The following is a 19,199-nucleotide window of genomic DNA, read 5'->3' on the forward strand; positions in this document are numbered from 1 at the left end:
CACATTGCCAGTGTAAACTGTAGATGTGCTGCTGAAAACATGATACTGTATGGTGATCTATTAGTGATCGTTCTGTCTCATCATTATTCCTCAGCTGGTGGAAAGAGGCCGGGAAACAAGCGTTGAACAACTTCAGTATTGTCGATCAAACTCATTTAGCGGCCTGAACTCAGCGCACGTAAATACAACAGAAAGGCTTCTGTGTGATGTGCAATATGTTAGCATTTGGGGACCCATTTTAAACTTTGCCTAGGGCCCCACTTTGCCTAAAACCGGCCCTGCCTACAAGTGTACAAAGATATTATACAGTCACCATGTGACAAGTGGGCCTGTGTAACTTCAAATGCCAGGGCTGAATTTTAGTCCCAGTCCGGCCCTGGGCTGAGGTGTTGGCTGACGTGGAGGGGGTGCTTCAGATCCTTGTTGAGCTGCCAGGCCTTGTAATCTCTGAGGCCACAGAACATTTTCAGGTGACATCTGCCACTGTTCAATCATCAGCATGAGATTGTATGGGTTATTTGGGGGGGTGCATGCGTCAACAAGGATCTGAAAACAGCCTCTCACACGAAGCCTTAACTCCCGCTCTATGGACCTTAAGTAATGGGCAAGGCTCCTGGTAAATCCCTCCTCCCCATCATCGTCTCGAACACGTGCCAAATAGCTCATGACCCCAGCATCCACGTTTTGCCGGCTTTGGATCAACTCTCTTCTGCGGTGTGCACGCTGTGGTCTGACTGCAGCCTGTGGGGATGGATCCAGGGCAACAGTTGGGCTGCTACTATTTCCAGGGTCATCCTGGCTAGGTGGTGGTGCTGCTGATGATGCTGCGGCAGAAGAGGCAACCTGTGGGTCCTCTTGGTGTGGTACGGAGGCAGATGGAGCTGCCTGACCAGATGAGGAGGACCCAGGAGGGATGGAGCCAGAGGGAGCAGCAGATGGACCAGCCACCTCTTCACCTTCCCCAACTGGGTCAATGACCAGTTCCGAGTCAGACCCTGTATCCCTGTCAGTGAGGTTAGACTGAGTTCTGAAAAAGAACAATGTTTTAGGTACAAAATTTAGAAATAAAAAAAAAAAAAAAATATTGAGGTTGTTACTTACGGCCTGAGGTCCATGCTGGGATTCAGAAAGTTGAGGCGGTCCACTTCTCTCCCGCTGCTGCCTCTCCCTCCTGTACTGATCGCGGATACTCCGCCACCTTGTTGTAACGTCACCCACTGAAATACCAAAAAATACACACATTCTTTAGCCCATTAATCAGTAAGCTCACAAAAGGTGTAAATGACTACACAGATTTAAGTGTAGCATCCAAATAGGCATTTGGGGAGAACATTTAATCTTAAATTTACCCAAAAAAAAAAAAAAGCAAGCAAGGACACAAGGACAGAGTCCACTAACCTCTATCACAGAAAGGACAAATAATGGGAAACACTGTGTAGTAAAAGGGACACCGATTCTAATCAGTAATGAAATCCGTTTATCATGTACAACACCATGTATCTACTGGTGGGCTTTCTATTTCCTTCATGAAGATTTAGGACATTCTTGATGAGAAATTCAAAGTAGTAAGCGCCTGATGATTCACAATAACATTACATTTCAAACATGGGTGTACTTACTTATCTGTCGCTGTGCCGCACGTGGCTGCTGGTCATAATGTGGGAAGAGGGCCACACACACGCTCCTCCATGCTGCCTCTTTTTGTGCCCTGTTGGCATAATTTGGGTCTCTTTGGTCCCAGATGACAGGCCTCTCTTGTACCAAAATGATAAGCATGTCCGCGTTCACAATGTTGGCCATGCTGAATATCACTCCGTGGAGGCGTGCAGCAGACTTCCGGGTTCACTGTCTGGCTTTTTCAGCTAATTAGCATGTCTCACCTGCCTGATTGAGGCCTTTGGACATTTCCGGACATCTGCCAGTAAGTTGCGTATTTCTCGCAAGGCACACGCATGGTCCGTAAGCATTCCGTATTATACGCTCTCCCATAGACTTGCATTGGCGTATTTTTTGCGCGATACGCTGACATACGCAGCATGCTGCGATTTTCTGTGCCCGTACAACGCCGTAAATTACGGATCCGTAATATACGCCTGATAGGACTAGACCCATTGAGAATCATTGTGCAGTTTATTTTGCGAGTTTTACGGACGTAGTTTCTGCGCTCTTACGTCCGTAAAACACGCATGTGTGACCCCGGCCTAAGGCCACATGCACACATTGAGTTTTTTACATCAATGTTTGAAAGCCAAAATCAGGGGTGAAACATTCAGAGGAAAAGTATAAAAGAAACACGTGCTCCAGTTATGCATTTTTTACCCACTGCTGGTTTTGGTTTACAAATACTGAGATAAAAAAGCTCACACATCACTCATTCAGCATGTTCACATGGCCTAACAAAGCTGGAGTGAGGTAAATAAACACATAAAATGCTGAAATCAAAAATTCTAAACTTTCAAATTCCATAGTAGTCGGAAAACCTTAGCAGTTTGTTTGAATGCTTGTATAATAAGCCCTATATCATTTTTAAATTATTGCAGGAGAAACGGAGGGCAGAACGAGCTGAGCAACTAAGGATTCGAACAGAACGGGAGAAAGAGAGGCAAGCAAAAATGGCTGTAAGTGTACTTGCTAAATTGTTACACTTGAAAAGAAGCTGAAGTTGGGGACAAACTTTTTAGGGTATGTGCACACATTGCGGATTTCCTGCGGATCTGCAGCGTTTTTTGCCTTGCAGAAACGCTGCAGATCCGCAAGTGATTTACAGTACAATGTAAATCAATAGGGAAAAAAAACGCTGTGCTAATGGTGCGGAAAATTGCCGTGCGAAACGCTGCGGTTTAAAAGAAGGAGCATGTCACTTCTTTTTTGCGGATCTGCAGCGTTTTTGTACCCATTACATTATAGAAATCCGCAGGGGTAGAAAACGCAGTAAATCCGCAAAAAATACGCAGTAGATCTGCAGCAAATCCGCACAAAATCAGAACAAAAAATGCAACAAATCCGCCCCTTGTCTGCAAAAAGATGCAGAATCCGCACCAAAAATTCCTAAGCCTAATCCGCAACGTGTGCACATAGCCTTAGCACTTTCAATTACTTCCTCTTTGCAACTCCCAGCATGCATAACACAGTCTCAGTGGAACCTCATCAATGATGTTTGCTTCAGTGGTGGAAGCCTACAAATGCAGGTGTAGCACACTTCCGCCAGGAATTTCATACCGCCATACTGGCAAAATTTGTAGGCCCTATTGAGACTCCACCCAGGTTCCACCGCAACTCCATGTTCATCCCTCAAGCCTTCCATAGTCCCTCTGCTCACTTTTGGAAAAACTCAATTTCTGCACCCCGGTCTCAACAATAATACATTGACAGTTCCCATCAAACACCATATCACATACATAGCCAGCAGCTTTTGTTTTGGTCAAAAGATTTTTTAAGCCACCACCACCACAACAAGGAGAATGTTTGCAGTGCCCTACTTAAACCTATTAAACATTTCTTAAAATATTCAATACTCTTTTTAGGTATATTCTAATTTTCTTTAAAGTATTGTGTCGCATACATTTTTAAAAATGACCAATAATGCCATATGCAAAGGACCAATACCTCCTCACCACGACCAGATCACATATTACCACCACATAGTGACCAAATAATACCACATACAAGGAACTAATACCACCACACCATGACCAGACAACATATTAATACCACATAGTGACCAAATAATACCATGTACAAGGGATAAATATCGCCACACAATGACCAAATCACATATTGCCACCACATAGTGACCGAATACCACATAAAAGGAGCAAATACTGTAACACCATGACCAGTTCACATTTTAACACCACAAAATGGTGGTCAGTACACCACTGACAGCGCCATTATTTCAGATACATTAAGCCCCAGCTGGGACTTTTGTCTTCAATATACCTGGGTCAATCCAGTCTATTTTTTCTATTTCCCAAGTGAGGTTTGATAAAGACCCGGGAACAGGGTCGAAACGTTAGCTTTCCTTGGCACTTCATTGTGGTGATATTTTCCTGTGATATTTTTCCTGTGGTTGAATATTCAATAAACTAAAAATCTTTTTTTACTTGCAAACTGAAGCATAAAATCCCTTTTTTTGAGTGTGGCTGCTTCTCTCACCCGTTTGACCTCTGAACTTAGTCCAGGTTCAGCCTGCACTTTATGATTACAACAGAGTGCGTGTCATTAATTTTTTTATAGTTATATAATAACATGTACAAAGGAAGGTTACTGGTAAAGGATGCAATGATGCAAGTGCAAGCACAGAGAGCAAAGCAGTGGAGAGAAGGAGGATCCATAGCACAAAAACAGGTGAGAAGAGGTAATAGTTTGACCAGAGAGAGAACTCGGTCAACAGTTCCACAGAGCTCCCCACACACTTAGCTAGATAACAGGCCAAGGGTGTGTTGTTCACCCTTTATGGAAGTTTTTTTCTGAAAGTCCTTCAGACAAAACAATTACAATTTGCAGCACCTGCCATACTAAGCTAAGAAGAGGCAAGGACACTGCTAATATGAGCACCTCCAGCTTGCAGAAGCACATGACAGCCAAACACCTCAGTAGGTGGGTAGAATGCCTGGGTGCAAAATCTGTGTCTAAGGGTGAAACCACTGTCCTTTCTCCTGTGTTATGGCCTTTCCAATCTGCTGTCCATGAAGCAGACGCTGATGCCTATTGCCCAAAAACTGTGGCTGCACAGACACAACAGTCAGGAGCCCCATCCAGTTTCTTGTCCCAGCGCAGCGTTCAGTTGTCTCTGCCCCAGACATTTAATCGGAAACAGAAATATCCACCCACAGGCCCAAACAATAAACCCCCATATTGCCAGACTGGTAGCTCTGGAAATATTGCCATTTCGGCTTGTGTGAACCGAGTCTTTCCGCAACCTCTTGGCGGTGGCAGTCTCATGATACTCGATTCCTAGCTGCCACTATTTTTCCCAGTGTGCCATCCCTGCGTTACATAAGCACGTGTTACACAATATCAGCTGTGCTCTGGTCAACGCAGTCTGTTGTGAAATTGGATTTTGGGCTCCCCCGGTGGCCACTGGTGGAATTGAACTTGTGTGCATCATCCCCTCTGTTCACCTGTTCCCATCAGGATGTGGGAGTCGCTATTTAACCTTGCTCCTCTGTCACTTCCATGCCGGTCAACATTGTAATCAGAAGCCTTTCTGTGCATGTTCCTGCTACCAGACAACTTCCAGCTAAGTCGGACTTTTGTCCTTGTTTGTTTTTTGCATTTTGTTCCAGTTCACAGCTGCAGTTTCGTTTCTGTGTCTGGAAAGCTCTTGTGATCTGAAATTGCCACTCTGATGTTATGAGTTAATACTAGAGTCTTAAAGTAATTTCAGGATGGTGTATTGATAGGGTTTTCAGCTGACCATGAAAGTACCCTTTCTGTCTTCCTGCTATCTAGTAAGCGGACCTCGATTTTGCTAAACCTATTTTCATACTACGTTTGTCATTTTCATCTTAAATCACCGCCAATATATGTGGGGGCCTCTGTCTGCCTTTCGGGGAAATTTCTCTAGAGGTGAGCCAGGACTATATTTTCCTCTGCCAGGATTAGTTAGTCCTCCGGCCGGCGCTGGGCGTCTAGGGATAAAACGCAGGCTACGCTACCCGGCTACTGTTAGTTGTGCGGCAGGTTTAGTTCATGGTCAGTTTAAGTTTCCATCCTTCCAAGAGCTAGTTCCTATGTATGCTGGGCTATGTTCTCTTGCCATTGAGAACCATAACAGCAGTCACAGGGAAGGTCAATCTAACAACAGACAGATGGACTAATTTTCGTGGACAGGGACGCTACATTTCTCTGATGGTACTCTGGGTGAACCTGATGGAGTCTGGGACAGAGTCAGAGGATGGGACCACTTCACACATCTTACCCACATGCTGGACTTCCGTCTGGGTTTCAGTCTCCTCACATTGCAGTTCCAGTCTCTTCTCCACCTCCACATCCTCAGCTGAAAAAGTCTGCTAATCACTCCCCAGCTGGAAGTTCTGCAGAACTGCCTTGGTGAAGCGGTAGCATGCTCTGCTGAAGCTCATCTGTTTAGGTGATAAAATTCACAATGCAGCAGAGCTGTTGAAAGGAATAAAAGACCAGACTGATCAGTGGCTCTCCCCACTGAACCTCCAACCAGGTCTGGTTGTGTGCGACAATGGAATGGGTGTAACTTGGAGACGGCTTTAAAGCTCTGCAAACTAGTATATGTTCCATGCATGGCCAAGTGCTGAACTTGGTTGTACAGTGTTTTTGCAAAACATACCCTGGCTTGCCGGACCTACTTGCCAAGGTATGCCAAGTCATCGCCCATTTCTGAAAGACATTTCAGGATTTCACCAGTCTGGCTGTGCTGCAGCAGTACTTTAATTTGCCTCATCACTGACTGATTTGTGACCCACCCACACTGGAATTCGACCTTTCATATGTTGGCAAGGCTTATTGAGCAGCAGAGGGCAGTGTCAGAATTCAAGCTTCTCAATGCCCGTCAGAGTAACTCTCAGTCCCCACACAAAAGTACTGCTGGGTGGGTGTGAACCACTCACTTTTGTGAGGTTCTTCAAAACTTTGAGTACTGCACCAAGATGGTGAGCGCTCATGACATTATTATCAGTGTAATCATCCTACTGCTCTGTGTATTAAAACGTTTGCTGCAGAAACTCCTAGAGGAAGCTTGGAGGAGGAACAAGAGTTTATGGTCTATGCTACAAATGGGACTCTCAATCCCAGCTTTATGCCTGTCCAGCATGGATGGCCTGAAGGGGAGGAAGAGGAGGCGATGCATTGTGAGGAGAGAATGGTTACTGGTCATCCCTGTGGGGAATAGCAACCAAAATCCCATGTACATACTTAGAGACCAGGGTGGCAGAGAATATCTGTCTGCAAACCCAAATCAAAAATCAGCTCCAAACAGTATCAGATAACAACAGGAGGACAAAAAGAGCAAACTGATTGTATCTAAAAGATATCATATCATTTTATTATATCATAGAAAAGGTAAAATGTCACAACAATATATAGAACACCAAAAAACAATGCAGACTTTTATGAACCCCACCCACACCTATCCCCACCCCACATATACACTTCAATCCCTGGAAAAATAAATAAATAAAGGTCCAAAGACCGTAACTCAAGGAAAAGACAGTGCGTCCAAACATGGACGTCAGGGAAGCAGCATACATGAACCAGATGATCGGGAATAAAGTTACACCTGTCTATCTAACATCTAAGGTGCAATAGTGCATGGCAAGAAATGCAGCGCTTACCAACAGATGAGTGGAAACAAGGAGTAATAAAATAAAAATAAAATTCTGCCTGGTTTTCCAGTAGAAGTGCATAGGCTTTGAAGAATGGTCAATGGCATTCCTGTCTCTTTCCCTTGAATATGGTGCTTCCAAGTAAAATGAGGCTTGTACATGTTACCGACATGGATTTCAGGCCTGACAGACTGACCACAATACAGGCCCTCGCTTGCATACACTGTATTAAGAATTTAATTCTAATGCTTTTGGTGTCTGATAGAATTCAATCTACTGACATTAATCTTACAGCTCCCCCAACTCCTGTATTATATTACCCTTACAGAGCTTCACTCGCTATAACAGTGGCTCCATTGGGATCCGGTGGCCAAAATGAACTGTGGAGTTCACAAAACTCAGGTATCATGGCACCTGCTGGCTCTCTGAAAAGTTAAAGTGAGGGCTGCATAACGACCTGGAGGTGGTGGGCGAAGCCCAATATTTAAATGGGCATGTTTTAGCTGGCATTGTAAATTGGATGGGGAACATGTATTTCACTATCTAGCTAACAATTTTGAATAATGGAGGGACCTCCCATATGTAGGGATGAGAGCTCTCACAAAATTTATGATACAGGGCCACCCCAGGGCCATTCCCAAACTCAGGTTTCACAGCATCTGCTGGGCCGCATAATGACATGGCGGTGGACTTGCTGGTGGTGGCTGGCGAAACCCAAAATTCAAAGGGGTATGTTTTAGCTGGCATTGTAAAGTGATGGCGAATATGTATTCCCCCTCTAGCTCGTTACTCTATGTGACTACAGATTTGTGTATAATCACAATGTGAGTGCGTAGTCAAAACTCTTCAATGTCGGGAGCGAGTGATAATTTCACCATGAGTATGCAATTTACATACATGTGATCATGTGCCAACTAGACAAGTGAACTGAGTTGGAATTTAGCCGGAAGTAGGCAAATCACATATTTGCGTTTATGTGGCTGCCCATTTCCATCATCAGCATCGGAGAATTTGAATGACTGACCGACTGCAGACTTTAGTCCCAAGCCTGGACAACCCTTTTATTAAGCTATATACATATGATAAATAGTATAGACATAAATACATGTTGACATACCATTACAGGTATTTTCAAGTAAATTTGGAATTTGAAACATATTAGAATTTGTGAAATCTTTCTTATCCAGGAAGAACGTGCTCGCAAAGAAGAAGAAGAAAACAGGAAAAGAGCTGAAGAAGATAACAAGAAAAAGAAGGCATTATCAAACATGCTACACTTTGGTGGCTATCTTCAAAAGGTATATGTCACTAAAAGTTCATTAACCCTTTTCACCACATGCTTATTTATTATCTTCCTGACCAGGCCATTTTTTTTCAATTCTGACCAGTGTCACTTTATGAGGTAATAAACGACAGTCAATAAGTTTATTAAAGCTTTAGGGGCTTTACAGTAATTAAAGCAATGTGGAAGTAAAAAAGAAAAAAATACATTTTCCCACTATAAAATTACTTTAGCACCAAATTTTACAGTTTTACATAGGTAACAGAAAAAAATGGACTGTACAATTTGTATCCAGTGCAAAATTGGCTGGATTGTGACCACATTTTAGACATTATACCTCTTGAGGAATTCATCTTGGGGTGTAATGAGCTTTTTTAACCCGCAAGTGATTCACTAAATTGTATAACATTTGGCTTAGTCTATAGAAAATTACCATTTTTTACACTAGAATGTTGCTTTGGCCCCAAGTCTTCAGTTTTTTAAATAAATAATAGAAGAAATGAATTGTACAATTTGTTACTCAATTTTTCCTGAGTTTGCCAATACATCACATGTGGTCAAAAATACTTTTTAGACACAGTGCGAAGCTCAGAAGGAAAGGAGCTTCATATTTGAGTTCAGATTTTGAGTGAAAGTTTTGTGGGTGCCATGACCCACTGGAAAATCACCTGAGGAGCCAGAACAGGAGAACTGTCCATAAGTGACATCATTTTACAAGCTTCACCTCTCAGTGAATTTGTCTAAGAATGTAGTGATTAGAGATGAGCGAATGTCTTTGGAAAACGTTAGACAACCACAAATTTGGCATGAACGTATCACGTTCAGAATCACAAGCATTTTTACTCAACGTTGTCAAAATTCGGCCCCGTTTTGGGAAATCATTGCATTTCTACTAATGCTTTTGTCATTACTTTGGCTAAGAGAGTGGTACTGTATGATGAGCGGAGGGACTGCTTTGATTAGGGGAGGGAGTGTGGAGAGTTAGAAAAAGCGGTGCACTGTTTTTTTTCCCCTTATCTTTGTGTGTTGATTCCAACAACCAATCAGGGCACAGAAGCCATCCACAATGTCATGACACAAGGTCTATTGTGATTGGCCACCAAAGTCACATGTCCCTGCCATATAAAAAGTGGGCATCTTGTTTTGGTGGCTCCATTTTCTCAGCATCACAGTGCCAGTGCAGAGAAGCTGCTCCTCCTAGTGCTGCAAGTGAAATTGTCAGTTAGCTAGATAGGTTCCTGTCCTGTGTGAAATTGATTTTCCAGCATCTAACTAGATAGGGCAAAAACTATGAGGAATCTCAGGAGGCCCAGTTTGCTAATCCAAATAGTTTGTGATAAAACTGTGTTTCAGTGACAAATCAAAAGGCTAGATTTCCACTCGAAAATCATTAGTCCTAATATTGGGGTGTAGCAAGGCCGCACAGTTAACTAATCAAAATTGTTTCTAATAAAACTGTTTTCAAAGACAAATCGGAAGGCCAGATATCCACTTAAAAATTGTTAGGCCTAATATAGAGGTACAGTCTGGATGGCCAATTAGCTAATCCAAATTGTTTCTGATGAAACTGAGTTTCAGTAACAAATCTGAAGGCCATATTTTCACTTAGAACTCATTAAACATAATATTGGGATGCAGCAAGGAGGTTTAATTAGCTACTCCAAATTGTTTGTGATAAAACTGTGCTTTAAAGACAAATCAGAAGGCCAGATTTCCACTTAAAAATCTTTAGGTCTAATATTGGGGTACAGCAAGTAGGTCCAACTAGCTAATCCAAATAGTTTTTGAAAAAACTGTTCAAGTGACAAATCAGAAGGTCAGATTTCCATATAAATTGTTAGACCTACTATTGAGGAGGAGTGAAGAGGCATAATTAGCTACTCCAAAATGTTTGTGATAAAACTGTGTTTCACTGACAAATCAGAAGGCCAGATTTCCACTTAAAAATGTTTAGGCCTAATATTGGGGTGCAGCCACTGAGGCCTAATTAGCTACTCCAAATCGTTTGTGATAAAACCGCTCTCCAGTAACAAATCAGAATACCAGGTTTCCACTTAAACATCATTAGGCCTAATATTACGGTGCAGAGAGGAGGCCCAATGAGCTAATTCAATTAGTTTTTTATAAAACTGTCTGCCAAAGACAAATCTAAAGGCCAAATTTTCACTTAAGCATCATTAGGCCTAATATTGGGGTGCAACCAGGAGTCCCAATTAGCTAATCCAAATAGTTTGAGATAAAACTGTCATCTCTTTTCTCAGTAATGAGAAGATCTATCTTCACTATGGGCAGCTTTCACTCATAAAGTGAAAGATCAGTACAGAAGAGAAAGAAACAGATTTCTCTGATAAGATTTATTACAAAGTGTCTTATGTTCATGTTACAATGTAGACTGTAAGTCCGCAAGGACAGGGTCCTCTCCCCTCTATACCAGTAAATTTGTTTACTGTAAACGGTATCTATAACTCTGTACGTAACCCCTTTCTCATGTACAGCACCATGGAATTAATGGTGCTATATAAATAAATAATAGTAATAGTAGTAGTAGTTTGTGATAAAACTGTGCTTCAGTGACAAATCAGAAGGTCAGATTTCCACTTAAAATCATTAGGCCTAATATTGGGGAGCAGTAAGGAGGCCCAATTAGCTAATCCAAATGCTTTGTGATAAAACTGTGTTTCAGTGACAAAATAGAAGGCCAGATTTCCACTTAAAAATCATATGTCTTAATTTTGGGGTGCAGCCAATTGGACATAATTAGCTATTCCAAATCATTTGTGATAAAACTGCGTTGCAGTGACAAATCAGAAGGCCAGATTTCCACTTAAAAATTGTTAGGCCTAATGTTGGGGTACAGTGAGGAGGCCCAATTAGCTAATCCAATTCATTTGTGATAAAACTGTGTGATAGAGACAAATCACAAGGCCAGATTTCCACTTAAAAATCTTAAAGCCTAATACTGGGCTGCAGCGAGGAAGAGCAGTTAGCTAATCCAAATCGCTTGTGATAAAACTGTGTTTCAAATATCCAGTAATAAAGTACGGACAGCGCTTCACAGAAGGATGAATTTATATCTCCTTTATTCCGCCTTTAATTGCGACGTTTTGATCCAACAGGATCTTTATCAAGCACACAATACAATGCAATAACTCCCCTTAAATACTATAATCACCACAAATACAATTTTACAAATACACATATACATCAAGATTAAAAACACCCCACATGACACTAGGTCCACAAAGTACCTCTTTCATAGAAAAACCGTTCCCTCCGATTGTCCATTCAGACATTAAAATAATCAGAGCTCAAAGAGTCTAGAGTGTCCATCAAACAACAACACAGTTGTAACCAATTGCTGCCACGCATTCTCGTCGTCATAATAATACTTGTCTTGGTAGTCCTCTCGGTCCGCCCAGCTCCTTCTTCTAATCAATCAGCAGACATATCATCCTGCGCCAGAGGTGTATCTAGGGTTTCTGGTACCCGAGGCAAGAATTCATTTTGGCGCCCCCCCAAGAACATATGCCCCCCGTCAGCCCCATCATTGCCCTCTCCTCCTCCACCATCCCCATCATTGCGCTCTCCCCGTCAGCCCCATCATTGCCCTCTCCTCCCCCCACACACACCATTCACTTCTCTGCACATTCCGCTGCAGCGCGATACACACACACCCAATACTGAGCCACACACATACACACATTCACATTCACACACACACACAAACACACACACATTCACATACACACACATTCACATACACACACATTCTCACACACATTCACACATTCACATACACACATTCACATACACACACACATTCTCACACACACACACACATTCACATTCTCAAACACACAAACACATACACGCATTCACATACACGCATTCACATACACACACATTCGCATACACACACACACACACACATTCACATACACACACATTCACATACACACACATTCACATACACACATACATTCTCACACACACACACACACACACACATTCACATACACACATTCACATACACACACACACATACACACATTCACACACACACATACACACACACATTCTCACACACACACACACACATTCACATACTCACACACACACACATTCACACATTCACATACACACACACACACATTCTCACACACGCATTCACACACACACATTCACATACACACATTCACACACACCTCTCACCTCTCCTCGCGCTCTGCCGCAGCATCTCCATTGCCTTCCTCTAACACAGCTGGCCGCTGAATGATGACGTCATCCAGTGGCGCGTCTGTGTCAGAGGAAGCAGGAAGACAGATTGCTGGGCAGCGGAGCTGCAGGGATTTCTCCCTGCTTGCCGCAGCCACTCTGCAGGGGCCCCCCTCCACCTCTGCACACGTTGGGAGCCGGCGCTCTGCAGCTTCTCTGTGCCGGCTGTCAGCTTGACAGTCAGCACAGAGAACAGCTGACTCCCTGACCGGGGGCGGCAGAATGCAGCCGCCGGGGGAGACACTGCGGACCGCCGAATTAGGCGGCCCGACTGCGCCCCCCTGCCGGCTGCACCCGGGTCAAATGCCCCGGCTGCCCCTCCCCTAGATACGCCACTGTCTCCCTCTGATTAGTTGTAAGCCGGCTTATGTCATTAAAGTAATGCGCATGCCCCGGCGTCTCCAGCTGATTGGATTTCAAGGGCTCCATTCACAAACATGCCCACATCACAGCGAAAACAACGTACACAAATAACGTAGGTAGAAAGACAAACCCTTGTCTAATGTATAACCAGCATTGCAGCCTAAACATCGTAACTAACATAGATCAAAGAGGGAAGCCCCGTGCATAGTATTTAACCCTTACTAGACTCCACTTCAACTATTGCAAATTTCTATTCAACTCAACCCCTCATTATCCTCATTAGTATTACAAACTAGGAATAATGAACGATATTCAGCTCTCATTATATAGCAATACAATTTATAAATGATTTGGTACAGTAACAGACCTATCTTGTAGGCTCATTAACATATAATGTTATGTAATATTAGAAGCCAGAGCACAGTGGATAATCCTCAAAAGAAAATAACAATTAATTAGGCCAATCCATATTTTAAACTCCATCAAAGCTAATAAAAAGGGTATTATCCCATAGGGATATCACAGCGTGCTCTGACTTGTACAATAAATCTAATATACAATGTAACAACATATTCTAACATCATTCAACTGTCCACACCTACAACCTATTAATATAGAGAAATAAATCACCACAATGAGCATATCTTACATCATTTTCTCTTCTCCCTTAACCCCTTCACCCCCAAGGGTGGTTTGCACGTTAATGACCAGGCCAATTTTTACAATTCTGACCACTGTCCCTTTATGAGGTTATAACTCTGGAACGCTTCAACGGATCCTGGTATTTCTGACACTGTTTTCTCGTGACATATTGTACTTCATGATAGTTGTAAAATTTCTTTGATATTACCTGCGCTTATTTGTGAAAAAAACGGAAATGTGGCGAAAATTTTTAAAATTTCGCAATTTTCCAACTTTGAATTTTTATGCAATTAAATCACAGTGATATGTCACACAAAATACTTAATAAGTAACATTTCCCACATGTCTACTTTACATCAGCATAATTTTTGAACCAAAATTTTTTTGGGGTAGGGAGTTATAAGGGTTAAAAGTTGACCAGCAATTTCTCATTTTTACAACACCATTTTTTATTAGGGACCACATCTCATTTGAAATCAGTTTGAGGGGTCTATATGATAGAAAATACCCAAGTGTGACACCATTCTAAAAACTGCACCCCTCAAGGTACTCAAAACCACATTCAAGAAGTTTATTAACCCTTCAGGTGTTTCACAGGAATTTTTGGAATGTTTAAATAAAAATGAACATTTAACTTTTTTTCACACAAAATTTATTTCAGCTCCAATTTGTTTTATTTTACCAAGGGTAACGGGAGAAAATGGACCCCAAACGATGTTGTACAATTTGTCCTGAGTGCGCAGATACCCCATATGTGGGGGTAAACCACTGTTTGGGCGCATGACAGAGCTCGGAAGCGAAGGAGCGCCATTTGACTTTTCAATGCAAAATTGACAGGAATTGAGATGGGACGCCATGTTGCGTTTGGAGAGCCACTGATGTGCCTAAACATTGAAACCCCCCACAAGTGACACCATTTTGGAAAGTAGACCCCCTAAGGAACTTATCTAGAGGTGTGGTGAGCACTTTGACCCACCAAGTGCTTCACAGAAGTTTATAATGCAGAACTGTAAAAATAAAAAATCATATTTTTTCAAAAAAATTATCTTTTTGCCCCCAATTTTTTATTTTCCCAAGGGTAAGAGAAAAAATTGGACCCAAAAAGTTGTTGTACAATTTGTTCTGAGTACGCTGATACCCCATATGTGGGGGTAAACCACTGTTTGGGCGCATGGGAGAGCTTGGAAGGGAAGGAACGCCGTGTGACTTTTCACTGCAAAATTGACAGGAATTGAGATGGGACGCCATGTTGCGTTTGGAGAGCCACTGATGTGCCTAAACATTGAAACCCCCCCACAAGTGACACCATTTTGGAAAGTAGACCCCCTAAGGAACTTATCTAGAGGTGTGGGGAGCACTTTGACCTACCAAGTGCTTCACAGTAGTTTATAATGCAGAGCCGTAAAAATAAAACAAAACTTTTTTCCCACAAAAATTATTTTTTAGCCCCCAGTTTTGTATTTTCCCAAGGGTAGCAGGAGAAATCGGACCCTAAATATTGTTGTCCAATTTGTCCTGAGTACGCTGATACCTGATATGTGGGGGAAAACCACCGTTTGAGTGCATGGCAGAGCTCGGAAGGGAAGGAGCATCATTTGGAATGCAGACGTAGATGGATTGGTCTGCAGGCGTCACATTGCGTTTGCAGAGCCCCTAATGTACCTAAACAGTAGAAACCCCCACAAGTGACCGAATATTGGTAACTAGACCCCCCAAGGAACTTATCTAGTTGTGTTGTGAGAACTTTGAACCCCCAAGTGTTTCACTACAGTTTATAACGCAGAGCCGTGAAAATAATAAAAAAAAACGTTCCCCAAAAAATTATTTTTTAGCCCCCAGTTTTCTATTTTTCCAAGGGTAACAGGCGAAATTGGACCTCAAAAGTTGTTGTCCAATTTGTCTTGAGTACGCTGATACCCCATAAGTGGGGGGGAACCACCGTTTGGGTGCATGGGAGGGCTCGGAAGGGAAGGAGCGCCATTTGGAATGCAGACTTAGATGGAATGGTCTGCAGGCGTCACATTGCGTTTGCAGAGCCCATAATGTACCTAAACAGTAGAAACCCCCCACAAGTGACACCATTTTGGAAAGTAGACCCCCTAAGGAACTCATCTAGATGTGTTGTGAGAGCTTTTAACCCCCAAGTGTTTCACTACAGTTTATAACGCAGAGCCATGCAAATAAAAAAAAAAATTTTTTCCACAAAAATTATTTTTTAGCCCCCAGTTTTGTATTTTCCCAAGGGTAACAGGAGAAATTGGACCCCAAAAGTTGTTCTCCAATGTGTTCCGAGTACGCTGATACCCAAAATGTTGGGGTAAACCCCTGTTTAGGCACACGGGAGAGCTCGGAAGGGAAGGAGCACTGTTTTACTTTTTCAACTCAGTATTGGCTGGAATTGAGATTGGAAGCCATGTCCCGTTTGGAGAGCCCCTAATGTGCCTAAACAGTGGAAACCCCCAATTATAACTGAAACCCTAATCCAAACACACCCCTAACCCTAATCCCAACGGTAACCCTAACCACACCTCTAACCCAGAAACACCCCTAACCCTAATCCCAACCCTATTCCCAACCGTAAATGTAATCCAAACCCTAACCCTAACTTTAGCCTCAACCCTAACCCTAACTTTAGCCCCAACCCTAACTGTAGCCTTAACCCTAGCCCCAACCCTAGCCCCAACCCTAGCCCTAACCCTAACCCTAGCCCTAACCCTAGCCCTAACCCTAGCCCTAACCCTAGCCCTAACCCTAGCCCTAACCCTAGCCCTAACCCTAGCCCTAACCCTAACTTTAGCCTCAACCCTAACCCTAACTTTAGCCCCAACCCTAACTGTAGCCTTAACCCTAGCCCCAACCCTAGCCCCAACCCTAGCCCTAACCCTAACCCTAGCCCTAACCCTAGCCCTAGCCCTAGCCCTAACACTAACCCTAACCCTAGCCCTAACCCTAGCCCTAACCCTAGCCCTAATGGGAAAATGGAAATAAATACATTTTTTAAATTGTTTTATTTTTCACTAACTAAGTGGGTGATGAAGGGGGGTTTGATTTACTTTTATAGTGGGTTTTTTAGTGGATTTTTATGATTGGCAGCCGTCACACACTGAAAGACGCTTTTTATTCCTAAAAGTATTTTTTGCGTTACCACATTTTGAGAGCTATAATTTTTCCATATTTGAGTGTACAGAGTCATGTGAGATCTTGTTTTTTGCGGGATGAGTTGACGTTTTTATTGGTAGCATGTTCGGGCACGGGAGATTTTTTTGATCGATTTTTATTCCGATTTTTGTGAGGCAGAATGACCAAAAACCAGCTATTCATGAATTTCTTTTGGGGGAGGTGTTTATACCGTTCCGCGTTTGGTAAAATTGATAAAGCAGTTTTATTCTTCGGGTCAGTACGATTACAGCGATACCTCATTTATATCATTTTTTTATGTTTTGGCGCTTTTATACGATATAAACTATTTTATAGAAAAAATAATTATTTTGGTATCGCTTTATTCTGAGGACTATAACTTTTTTATTTTTTCACTGATTATGCTGTATGTCATTTTTTGCGGGACAAGATGACGTTTTCAGCGGTACCATGGTTATTTATATCTGTCTTTTTGATCGCATGTTATTCCACTTTTTGTTTGGGGCTATGAGAATAAAGCGTTGTTTTTTGCCTCGTTTTTTTTTTTTTTTTTTTACGGTGTTCACTGAAGGGGTTAACTAGTGATATAGTTTTATAGGTGGGGTCGTTACGGACGTGGCGATACTAAATATGTGTACTTTTATTGTTTGATTTTTTTTTTATTTAGATAAAGAAATGTATTTATGGGAATAATATATTTTTTTTTTCTTTATTTAGGATTTTTTTTTTCTTTTTTTTTTTTACACATATGGAAATTTTTTTTTTTACTTTTTTACTTTGTCCCAGGGGGGGACATCACAGATCGCTGATTTGACAGCTTGCACAGCACTCTGTCAAATCGGCGATCTTATTTCCAGCAGTGCAGGCTGCAGCTTTCATCTGCAGCCTGCTCTGCACCCGGAAGTCCTCCCTGCAGGACCCGGATGCAGCCCCGCGGCCATTTTGGATCCGGGGCCTGCAGTGATACGAGGTAAGAGATCCTCGCAGCAACGCGATCACATCGCTTTGCTCCGGGGGTCTCAGGGAAGCACGCAGGGAGCCCCCTCCCTGCGCGATGCTTCCCTGTACCGCTGGCACACCGCGATCATGTTTGATCGCGGTGTGCCGGGGGTTAATGTGCCGGGGGCGGTCCATGACCGCTCCTGGCACATAGTGCCGGATGTCAGCTGCGATATGCAGCTGACACCCGGCCGCGATCGGCCGCACTCCCCCCGTGAGCGCGGCCGATCGGCTATGACGTACTATCCCGTCGAGGGTCAGATAGGCCCAGGTCACCTCGACGGGATAGTACGTCTAAGGTCACAGAGGGGTTAAAGGGCCATACCCACACATTATAACAATATACAGATACTAAAATTTAGATAATAGAACATACAGCAGCATGCAGAGTTATTGTATGATGAAAAACCGTAGATAAAAATAATTCCCCAATAACCTCCCATCATATATAATTGCCCATCACGATCCATGAGAGGTCACACTGTCAAAAACATCTATCGGAGGAATCCCGGTGTAACAGGCGAGATTAAAGCCCCAACCCAGAATATACCCGGGGTTAAAGTGGCCTAGGCCAAATTATACTCCGGGTATATTCTGGCCTAGCCCAAACTATACCCCGGGGAACAAATTGGGCTAGTCCAGATTATACCCCTCCAAGTCAGAATATACCCCAGCTGCTGTAGATCAGATTTTTCAGCCTTTTGAGAACCATTGAGTGATATAATCAATAATGGAGCCCCAGGCAGCAAACGGGGCCCCAGGCAGCGCACAGGGCCCAAGGCAGCGCACAAGGCCCCAGGCAGTGCACAGGGCCCCAGGCAGCACACAGGCGCCCCAGGCAGCACACAGGACCCCAGGCAGAGTACAGGGCCCCAGGCAGCACACAGAGGCCCCAGGGAGTGCATAGGGCCCCAGGCAGTGCACGGGGCCCCAGTCAAGGCACAGGGCCCCAGGCAGCCCACAGGGGCCTTGGGCAGCGCCCAGGGCCCCAGGCAGAGTACAGGGCTCCAGGCTGCGCACAGGGGCCTCAGGCAGCACATGGGGCCCCTGGAAGAACATAGGGCCCCAGGCAGCGCACAGGGCCCCAGGCAGCGCACAGGGCCCCAGGCAGCCCACAGGGGCCCCAAGCAGCCCACAGGGCCCCAGGCAGCCCACAGGGCTCCACGCAGTGCTCAGAAGCCTCAGGCAGCGCACAGGGG

General features: G+C 43.5%; 1 protein-coding gene across 1 annotated transcript in view; it reads left to right on the forward strand.

The window, feature by feature from the left end:
- Nucleotides 1–19,199, forward strand: part of TNNT2 (troponin T2, cardiac type) — a 331,594-nt gene that overhangs the window by 198,226 nt on the left and 114,169 nt on the right. Inside the window, exons 9-10 of the mRNA XM_077292793.1 lie at nt 2,541–2,618; nt 8,489–8,599. Coding sequence (XP_077148908.1) covers nt 2,541–2,618; nt 8,489–8,599 — 189 coding nt within the window. The remainder of the gene's footprint in view (nt 1–2,540; nt 2,619–8,488; nt 8,600–19,199) is intronic.

Source organism: Ranitomeya variabilis, chromosome 2 (assembly GCF_051348905.1).
Source record: "Ranitomeya variabilis isolate aRanVar5 chromosome 2, aRanVar5.hap1, whole genome shotgun sequence".
NCBI classification, from domain to species: Eukaryota; Metazoa; Chordata; class Amphibia; order Anura; family Dendrobatidae; genus Ranitomeya; species Ranitomeya variabilis.